Raw genomic sequence first — 11,689 nt, forward strand, 5'->3', positions numbered from 1 at the left:
TGCAAGTTTGATATCCGCTTCTGCTGGATTCCTAGCCACATTGGGATAAAGGGAAATGATTTGGCTGACGCTGCAGCCAAATCAGCAACACCCACTCATAATCGTTGCCTGTCAGTCCCCTATACAGACTACAGGCAAATAATACGCAAAAAGATATATTCCCAATGGCAAGAACTATGGCACAGACAGAGAACAAATAAATTATATCAAATAAAGCCTGTAATACAAACTTGGCAGTCTAGTCTGCGCAGGAATCGGAGCGAGGAAGTTGTTCTTGCTCGACTCCGCATAGGTCACAGTCATCTGACACATTCTTTTCTGCTGAGGGCGGATGACCCTCCTATGTGCGAGTCTTGCGACACCGTTTTAACTCTAAAGCATATTTTAATAGATTGCGTTCATCTTACCCATGTTCGCAATATACATTTTACTGCTTTTACTCATCCGACTGAGCCTTATACACTCAGTCGGATTTTATCAGACAACGACCACGTGTCGGGAGTTTTTAAATTTTTAAAAGCGATTAATATATACCCACATATATAAATAACAATTTGACGAGGTAACCTTTTTAAAGGTTACCAGAATTTATCTTTATTGTTATTTTAATCGTTTCTTGGCGCAGTATAACCTTAGTTGTTTTTGCGCCAATAAACCCAAAATCAAATCAAATCAAACTGCCTTAGGAGTGTCTCGTTGCAGTGTACAGCGTGTCTGGCACGACGATTCCTTACACCCCTTTCATCTCCAAAGGGTTCAGTTACTGCTCCCCCAAGCTCATCCTGCACATGTAGCTTTTGCACAGTGGTTTCTCCAAGAAAATGTTCAAGACTTGAATTTTCCAGCCTATGTTTTGTTCACGGATGAGGCTTATTTCACTCGAGAAGGCTTATTCAAACAGCACAATACTCGTGTGGGCTCACGACAACCTACACAGTGTGCGCCCCCATGCGGCACAATATCGCTTCGCAATAAATATGTGGTCAGGTATGGTCAGTAACTGCTTAGTTGGCCCATACCTGTTACCATCCCGCATGAACTCCACTAAATATCGGATCTTTCTTGAACAAGTTCTACCATGGTTACTTGACGATGTTCCAGCAAATGTGAGACACAACATTTGGTTTCAACATGACGGGACGCCTGCCCATTATGGAAGGTGTGTTCGTGACCATTTGAACAGGCATTTTGGGTGTCGATGGATTGGCCGTGGTGGACCTTTTGCCTGGCCCCCATGCTCCCCTTATTTATCGAGCCTTGATTTCTTTCTGTGGGGGGGCCCTCAAATCTATCGTGTATGAATCGCCTGTGGAGGCGAAAATGGATCTTGGGGCGAGACTCATCTGTGCTGCTGCTACTGTCAAAGAAACTCCAGGTGTGTTTGATCGTGTGTGCGATTCACATTCCTTTAGATATTACCTACCTCCCCTAAATGTTTGTACCAATATTTTTGAGACTCCCTGTATATATTTGTAAAACTAATTGTTTGTTGTTTTTTAGTAGCACTATCATCATTGTTTCTTGGCCACGATTAAAAGGGTAAATTCTGAAAGAATACAAGACACAAAATGCCCTGCAACAGATTATGTATGCATAAACATGAATAGAAATAACCTTTTTCATGGTTAAAAAGTAGCTAACTGCAATATCTGTTGCACAGTAGTCACAGCCCCTCTTTGTAAAATTTATTTTTCAGCATAAATTTTTTAATTTTAATTTTTTTTATTATTAAAAATATTCAATGTACAAAAAGTCAGGCAATATTTAGGTCAGAAACTGCATACGTGCTCGTCTGTAACTCATTTCCTGTTCTTATTAATTTGCTTGAAATTGTAGTTTTGATTTTCCAACTGGACAATAATGTGGAAATAATTTGTGAGGCATGCTCTGCTCTTTACAACTTTGATTTTTGTAGTTGTTTAATCATTCATAGTTACAGAGTAGCCCTTTTACTCCCTCAAATAATGGTGCTAGTGAGCATTACTGGTATGAGAGTTACAAACTCCCCACTGTCAGTATGTTAACTAGTCACTATTTTTGAGATGTAGCAGTTTCCATATCATATTGAGGAATGCTCACATGAAATAAGTGTTGAAGTTCAGTTATTATTTCAAGTATTTTTTGCATTAAAATTTTTTATTTTAAAAATATATTTAAACATTCTAACCAAAAACATTTAATCATTCTGTTTTTTTTAAATTTATATTTGTGTTATTTATTATTTATATCTGTATTTGTTTATTGCTCATACAGAACTGTTGCTTTGTTGTTGAAGATGTTCAAAATGTGAAAGGCTATGTATTTCATATTGGCAGAGTTAAAGAAGGTTGTTTACAGACTGGTGTAAATACCACACTGCTGCTAAATGAAGTGAGTATTTTCATCATAATATTTCAGCCAAGGTAAAACCCTTCCTAAATGTACCCCAATGTTTATTGCACTGTTAATTTTTTTTTTTTTAACTCACTAAGTGAGTTAAAAAAAAGTGAGTTAATAAGCGAGTCTTTCTAGTTTCAAAAAACATGTCAGAATTTTTACTGGTAGTAATAAAATACTTTTACCTACTGTGACAATTTAACAAATGCATTCAAAAGTTGTACTTGGGTTTCTTTCAGGACTGACTCCACTATTTTGCTTTTATTAATGGGAAATATTCAAGAGCAGCAGAGTTCTAACATTATGAGAGCTATTTCTTACAAATTATTACAAGTTGTTTCTTATATTTCATCTTTATAGTGTTGATAGTATAATTGATTCAGGGAAAAAAATTCAAGGAAGTTTGTTACTTAAGAAAGTAACGTGTTCAGCGAACCTTGCCTTTGTATTTGTGAATTATTATAAACAATGTGCTCTTGGCTGAACATTTGCAATGAGTGGAAGCTGTATGTATATTTTCATATGAAAACTATGTTTATGAGAAAATCTCATGCTCAGAACATGGATTTTTCTACTCACTAATCTGACTTGGCACATTATGGCCTTGTTGCCAATGTGCCATTAAACACTAAACCAACCAACCAACTCACTAGTCATTCAGAAAACTTACTATTTTATTTGCTTGTTATTATCTTTGAAATGAATTTGTATTGAAAAGGGAAAAAAATGCATAAACAGACTAGAAATAGGCTGAGAATACCCGAATATGAACAATTAAATACTTGTATGTACGGGTAGCCCTGAGTTTACGATGGTTTGTTTTGCAATGATTCACAATAACCATGGTTTTGAAACCAGAAGACCAAAAATATCAAAAGACTATAAAAAATGTCAAAAATGCACAACTATAAATACCAGATATGATGTAAAGAAACAGCACAGCCAATCAGAGATGAGAGCTATCTCAATCTACCATCTAAGGCAATCAGGAATGAGGTGGCCAGAGATAAGAGGAGAGGAACACTCAGTTCACTTGTTGGTGTACTGTTGTTAGGCCACTATTCTACAGCGTAAATTTGTGAGTTTTAATTAAAAATTGTTCATTAAATTAATAAAATAAGATGCACCGCAATTTGAGTAGTTAGTAGAGGTAAATCTTCTCACTAAGATTAATGGAAGCAAAATTTTTAGGATCTGATTTTACTTAGAAGAGGCTAAGTGGCTGAAATTATTATTTGTTTAATTTATGTATTGTGTTGTGTTATATTAACACTTTCATATTAACCAAATTTTAACTTGAAGCTCCAAAATTATTTAATATTTTGTTCATAACTATGGATAGTCTTTGGCCTAGGTAGTGGAGTTGGCAAAGTTGTCTTAAATGTTGTTGTTGGAAAAGAGTGACACAATGCCAAGCATGATACACAATAACATTTCGACTTTTATAGTAATAACTAATATACCTGTGGCAGATATATCACCAAAACTGTTTCAGAAAAGAAGTAAAGATTAATATCGAAGTAATTACAAAAACATTTTCCTTGGTTCCCTTCACTGTTAGCTAAGGTATCTGTGGGACAGACTCGGATGAAAATGCAACCTGATAATTTTTTACATTTATAACTACATATCATCCTTTAAAAATATTACAATTATTGCACAAAAATTATCTGGATCTGGAAACTGCAATGTAATTGCTAGTTGACCATTAGCAAAAACAGCAACTTTGTTGAAAGTCTGACCCTGAGAGGGCGCCTCCGTAGCCAGGTGGGAAGGAGCAGCAGTGCGTAGCACATGCTTCTTGATTAGACCGGGGTTCGAGCCCGTCACCACCAAATACAGAGAATGTGGAAAGGTCAAGGAATGACCACCGCATATCCCGGAGCAATATGACTTTAGTTGCTAATGCTCCTAGAAACCAAATAACAAACAAACAAAACAAACTGACCCCGAGATTTGTTGATTGTGATGACAAAAGCTAAGAAATTGTCTTCTCTTCAAAGTAAAGAGCAAGGTAGTTTCACTGGGAGTTAAATTAATCCTTGGGATTTGAAAATCAGTTGGAAAATTTTTTAGAAAATTATATATACAGTCGAACTTCCCTATAACGAATTCGATAAATCCAGCGAAAAAATTCGTTATAGAGAAATTTCGTTATACAAAGAATATCTTTTTTATTAGAAATTGTTATTTAATTAGAAAATGAAAATGAATCTACATTTATTTTTAATGTATTTTATTTCAAAAACATACTTATTTAAATTACGTTTACACAATTTTCGCCGGTATCACAACTTAAAAAAAAAAATCTGTAATTTTCATTTGCACAGTACAATTAAAAAATTGTCTGATTCTCAAAGAAAACCTCACATTTGTTCAGACCATTAAAACACTATCAGGAACATTTTCACAAAACTGTAGACCCATAAGAACCGGCGCCTCCGTACGCAGGTGGGAAGGAGCAGCAGTGCGTAGCACACGCTTCTTGATTAGGCCGGGGTTCGAGACCGTCACCACCAAATACGGAAGATGCGGAAAGGTCAGGGAATGACCACCGCATATCCCCGAGCAATATGGCCTTAGTTGCTAATGCTCTTAAAAAAAACCAACCAACCAACCCATACGAACCGTTAATCAAGCGTTAATCATTTCTTCGTGAGTTGGCTTTTCTACGGGTTGTTCTGATGCATCATCGTTAATTTCTTCGTGATCATGGTCGCGTTTAACACTGTTCAGCAGTATTTCATCTTCATTTGGATGTTCTGCTGTGATCTACATAAACGTAACTATCCAGTGTTATTTCATTTTCGATGTTTCCGGACGATTCTAATAATGTCCAAAAGTTTTTCAGTTGTGAAAGGGGCAGTTCATCTTGTTCGACTTCTGTATTCAATGCAAATCCCGCTTTCGAAAAACAATTTTGGATAGTATATTCAGTGGCATCGTTTGTCCAAACTTTTGCCAGTTCAGAGATGCAATCTCTAAGGTTAATTGTAACCTCCAAGTTTCTATTTTCTGATAATGCATTGACAATCTTCATTATTATTCTCTTTCGATAATGAAATTTAAAATTTTTAATAATGCCTTGGTCCATTGGCTGGAGTTTTGTCGTTACATTTAGTGGTAAAAACAACTTCGCACTTTTAAGTTTGGCAGGATGTGCCAGACAGTTGTCAGTTACCAACACGATTTTCCTGTTTTTTCTTTTGTTATACGCTTGTCTAGTTTTAATATCCATTCTTCAAAAATATCACTTGTCATCCATGCTTTTTTATTAAAAGGTGTAGTCAACTTCCAAAGATTTTGTGCCTCTAAAACATCTTGGGTTTTTTGATATTCCAACGACTAAAAGTCTTAATTTTTCACTTCCTGTCATATTTGCTCCAACTAGCACAGTGATTCTTTCTTTGCTTTGTTTTCCGCCAAAACATTTATCATCCTTAAAAGCAAGTGTTCTATTCGATAAACATTTAAAGAATAATCCCATTTCGTCAGCATTAAAAACATCCTTACGCTCATATTCTTCCAAAATCTTCTTTCAGGTATTGTTCCTCCAACTGTTGCAATCTTCTTCGCTTACATTAACACTTTCTCCACAAATAACCTTTTCCACAATTCTGTGGCGCTTCTTAAATTTATCTAGCCACCCAGTGCTCGCATTAAATTCTGTATGTCCAAAGGACTGCAAATTTCAGAGCTTGTTGCTGAATTATTAGGCCCGATATTGGGATATTCTTTTCACGTATCATTTGCACCCATTTTAGAACAGCTTTATCAACGTCATATATACACAACTTAATTCGCTTCTTGTCTGCTCCTCCTTCAATTGCATTTAAAATTGATTCTCGATTTTTTTAAAATCGTAGATAAACTTCTTGCAGATATGCCATATTTCTCCGCAACATCTTTTTTCTTAAAACCCTGGTCAATATCATAACAATCTTTGCTTTATCATTAATACTTAAACACTTTCTCTTTGACATTGTTTTCACAATTGTAAAAATTACTGGACTGCAGCTCTTGCCGATATATACACCGGAAACGTTGTTGCACTGGCCATATAGTGAATTGTTAGTACAGGTACCGCCTTCTCAATAACGTTAGCTTACCAATTCAACAGTATCAAAATTCGTTATAGAGAAACTAACACTTCGTTATATGGGGTTAATTTTACATGTAATTTCGTTTCAAGGTGCAATGTTTCACAAAAAAATTCGTAATATAGAGAAATTCATTAAATAGTAGTTCGTAATAGACAAGTTCCACTGTATATATATATATATATATATATATATATATTTTTTTTTTTTTCCCTCAATTTTAAAAGGAACCAGTTCAAAGGCTTGTTTAGTCTTTGAGTTATTCAAGTTCAAAGAGTGTTCTGAACAGAGGGACATAAGCAAATTATTATATAGATAATGAATGCAAAGGAAAAAAATTGAGGGAGCAATATAAAAAAATTAAATTTTAATTTTTTTAATTTAAATTTGCTGCTCAGCATATAAACAGATGATTTGTGCCTAACTCTGCCTCGATGAGTCACTGAACATGTTTAGAAAAGTCAACTCACTATGATATTGCATATAAAAAGTCAGTCTTTGAATTTCTGCAATCTACTATCTGCCGTTTGCCTGACCCCCCACTTATTTTATGAAACAGAATCTCAGTTATCAGTTGCTTCAACAACCACTCATCTTGTTTGTCCTAATAGTTCACTCTCTGATTCCTTCGGCCTTACAGGTTGCACTTACATAATTCCGATGTGATGTTCCTTGTCAGAGACTTCCTATTCTGGAATCTCCACTTTTTTGTCTCTTCTAAATTAAAATCCCTTTATCTGATTGTCAAATATTCACTTGTTGATTTTTCTCCCAGCTCTAAAAACCATGCAGAACTTGTTTACTTTCTTTATTTGAAACTCTGCATTCTCCAATCTAACTCTCCTAACAGCAGAGTAATTTTCCTTGATGATATTAATGTTTACAACTTCAGTTATTTGATTATACAGACTGAGCTATTAGAGATACCAAGTCTCTTGTTATTACCAATGATTTCACACCGCTTATGTATTTACCTACTAGAATAAAGATAATGCTTTTGATGTTTTCCTCATTAACAACCATTCAAAATATGCACTTAATATTAATTGTCCTGTAATTACTTCAAATCAAAACAAACTTGTTAATTATTTTTTCTCTGATGAAGACTGTCTTGTGGCACACTCTGTGTAGTGTCATTTTGCATTACAAGAGTATGAAATCGAATGATCTGTATGATATTTAGTTTTCTTTTCTTTTGCTTGGTTGAATTACTGTTTTAAATATTCTGATCCTAATATTTGCTCAGCTCATTTCAGTGAAATTGTTCTTGTAGAGATGAAAACATTATGGCTAAGGGTTTGCCTATCTCCTTTACTGTCTTCCTTTAATATAACTGGATAGATCCCATCCACCCAGGTGCCTTTTTTTGTGTTTAACTTTGACAATTTTTCTCTTTCACATTCCTCTTGGTTATTACAAAATCATTTAGTTCTCCACCAGAGTTTGATAATCTTCTGGCATCCACATTCCTAAAGAATTCCCCATGTGTGAATGTACATGCAAAATACCTATTCAGTTTGTCAGTGACCTGAGCATGATCATCAACAGTTATACCATCAGTATTAAGTGGACCAATGTGATTCAACACTCCCTTCTACTGTTAATATAAGCGAAGTAGTTTTTGCTGCTGTTCTTTGTATTCTTTGCTAGGGACTTGTAATTTGCCTTAGCTTGCCTAACCTCCTTTGTGACTTGATTACAGACTAGTTTATATCTACCATAAGTTTTTGTGTCACCTGATAATTTATCTGCATCTCTTGCATTTTTCTTCTCTGCAGTGAGTCTCATTAGTTCATCTGATGTCCATTTAGGTCTAAACCTTGAATGGTATTTCTTATTTGGTGTGAAAAGCCTAGTAGCTTCTATGATTAATTCCATGAATGCCTCCCATTTAGAATTTGCTGTTGGTAACATTATCAGTTGGATCTGCTGCTAGAGGTTAAAAACTGAGACCACTGTTTTCACCCTTACAAAAACAAAATCCTTTCCTTTTACCCTTGACAGTAGTTATGTCTTTAAGTAAATTCCACGTCGGTACACTTTGATCACTGCCACCTAGTGGGTCTTTTACCTGCAGATCTTTAATCCATGAAGAATCACTACTGATAACCAGATCAAGAGTGCTGCTTCCTCTTGTTGCCTCTTTAACATGCTGCTGTAGAAAACAGTCATCCAATATATCCACAAAAGTCTTGTTAATGTGTGTGTGTGTCTCCAACCCACAAATTCCAGTCAACATCTGGAGAGTTAAAATCCCCCATTATAAGACATTCTGATTTATAGGCCTACTCTATTTCTCCGTATAGTTATTTGGCATGCTCATCACAGTCATTAGGTCTATAGCACACGCTTACTCTCTCATTTTTGTTTTCCCTGTACTTATATAACACCAAACTGTCTCAACATTGCACTGGCCACTCATGTTAGATGCATTGCCTTAGATTAATATGCTTCTTAACTAAAAACTATGAACTGTCCTCCCCCACTCCTGTCTTGTCTGCCCTTCCTGTAAACATTGTACTCCCATATTCAAATTCAGCATTGTTTATGTCTAAGTAACACCATGTCTCCAATACACCATGTCTCCGTACTAGATAGCGTTAGTTGAACTTCGTTGGGAGTTAAATTGTACGTTTAAATAAATACATATAACGACTTAGATTACAAACGTAATATAATTAATTATATTTAAGATAATTAATAACATAACATAATTAATAAATTAATAGAATCATGACTCAGACCAGAGCAGCAAAGCAAAAGGCTCAAGCTAATGGAAGCGCTGTGGCTCAGAGCAGAACTGAGGGGGGCAGTTGTCCTCTGACTCACAGCCTTATAAAATGCACTGTTTGCTTGATGTTTGCAGAGCAATCGGGTATGGGACATGATACTGCCAAGGGGGATGTCTTTGTGTGTGCGCGATGCAAGGAGTGTATCGATATCAGGCAACAACTCGGCGTTCTTGTGGGCCTATATGAGAGCTTGAAGGACAGGGTGGATGCCCTCGAAGAAACTAAATTGAGGGGCCCATCAAGCTCTCAGCTGCCCACATCAACGCCAGAGCTTGCACTTGGGCATCGCGTGACACAGAGACAACCCCCAAGGCAGAATGCACTGGTCCCGAAGGAACTAGTAGTTGGTGACTCTATTGTCAGGGAAACGGGGAACATGCTTTGTAAAAAAGATAGGTGGAACAGGACCAGGGTATGTCTGCCAGGGGCAAAGGTCGATGACGTTGTAGAGCGAATATCATCTTTTAAGGGCACAAAAGGTGATATAGTTGTACACGTTGGCACTAACGATATTAAGAGTAGGAGACCGGCAGAATTACTTAACAAGTACAGGTCACTGTTGAACAAAAGCCGAGAATTAGGGTTGAATTTGAAAGTGTCTGCAATTCTGCCCAGACACGATAGGAGGGAGTATATGATGAGAGCCTTGTCGATCAATTTGGCCCTGGAAAGATTGTGCAAGGCTCAAGGGGTAGAATTTTTTTCAGCCTGGACTGTACTTGTTAACAGGAGAGATTGCTTCTACAGGGATGGGATACACTTAAATAGAAAGGGCGCAAGAATATTTGCTGATGCTATCGAGGCAGTGTTAGGTGGGTCGGAAAACTGCTAGCTTGGGGGGAGACAAAGACCAATAGATTGACAGTAGCCACTGGCAGAGGTGAAAGAGATTCTTGCACTGCTTCTATTAGAATGAGCAGAAGCCTGAAAAACAAGATGCATGGTATTTCAGAGACTGCTGGGAGCCATTGCGGTACAAGTAAACACATGGGTTGTGTTAGGGTAGCTAAGAATAGAAACAGGTGCAGGTATACTTGCGTGTACACCAATGCTAGGAGTTTAGTAAATAAATTTGATGAATTTGAGGTATTGCTCAAAACATCAAAGGCAGATATTGTTGGGATATCAGAGACGTGGTGTCACACAGACATAAGGGATGCAGAAATGCAATTTGGGGAGTACAACGTCTACAGAAAGGATAGACAGGATAGGAAGGGGGGAGGGGTTATGCTATTAGTTAAGAAACACATAAAAACCAAGGAAGTGAAGCCAGTCGACATCGCTGGACAGTGCAGTGTTGAGTCAGTTTGGTGTGACATAAGCATTGGGAGATCAAAATCGAGAGTAGGAGTGTGCTATAGGCCTAATGACTCTGATGAGTATAATAAGGAACTGTACAGGGAAATAGAGTGGGCTAGTAAATCAGAGAGTCTTATAATGGGAGATTTTAATTTCCCAGATATTGACTGGAATTTGGGGGCTGGTTACTCACACACTAGCAGGGCTTTTGTGGATTTATTGGATGATTGTTTTCTACATCAGCATGTTCGAGAGGCAACTAGAGGGAGTAATACTCTTGATTTGATTATCAGCAGTGATTCTTCATGCATTAAGAATCTGCAGATAAATGAACCACTAGGTGGCAATGATCACAGTGTGCTGAAGTGGGATTTACTGAAAGAGGTAACTACCATTAGGGGTAAAGGGAAGGGTTATTGCTTCCGTAAAGGCGACTACGATGGACTGAGACAGTATTTAAATTCTATACAGTGGGACCAACTGATGATGTTACCAACAGCAAATTCAAAATGGGAAGCATTCAAAGAACTTATCTTGGAAGCTACTAGGCTTTACATACCAACTAAGAAATATTGTTCAAGGTTTAGGCCAAAATGGATGTCAGATGAACTAATGAGGCATATGGCAGAGAAGAAAAATGCATGGGATACTTACAAATTAACACATGACACAGAAGCCTATGATAGATACAAGTTGATATGCAACCAAGTTACCAAGGAGGTTAGGCAGGCGAAGGCAGATTACGAGAAATCCTTGGCAAGGGATGCAAAGAAAAACAGCAAAGAGTTCTTTACTTATGTAAACTCTAGAAGGAAGGGGATGAATCAGATTGGTCCACTTGATATTGATGGGTCAACTGTTGATGATCCTGCTCAGGTAGCTAACAAACTAAATGAATATTTTGCATCGACATTCACACATGAGGAGTTATTCAGCAAGGGGAATGCCAGAGGTGTATTCAACTCTAGCAGTAAGCTACAGAATCTTGAAATAACTGGGAGTAAAGTGGAGGAGAAACTGTTGAAGATAAACACAAGAAAGGCACCCGGGGTGGATGGGATCTATCCAGTTATATTAAAGGAGGCAGCAAAGGAAGTAAGCAAACCCTTAGCCATAATTATG

General features: G+C 36.9%; 1 protein-coding gene across 2 annotated transcripts in view; it reads left to right on the forward strand.

Moving 5' to 3' along the window:
- Positions 1-11,689, forward strand: part of LOC150079536 (alanine--tRNA ligase, cytoplasmic-like) — a 292,244-nt gene that overhangs the window by 158,590 nt on the left and 121,965 nt on the right. For both annotated transcript variants that reach the window (XM_090382564.1, XM_090382565.1), the window contains exon 13: positions 2,254-2,370. In XM_090382564.1, coding sequence (XP_090238690.1) covers positions 2,254-2,370 — 117 coding nt within the window. The remainder of the gene's footprint in view (positions 1-2,253; positions 2,371-11,689) is intronic.

The sequence above is a fragment of the Mastigoproctus giganteus genome, chromosome 10, assembly GCF_048544385.1.
Source record: "Mastigoproctus giganteus isolate SK-2022 chromosome 10, ASM4854438v1, whole genome shotgun sequence".
Classification (NCBI taxonomy): domain Eukaryota; kingdom Metazoa; phylum Arthropoda; class Arachnida; order Uropygi; family Thelyphonidae; genus Mastigoproctus; species Mastigoproctus giganteus.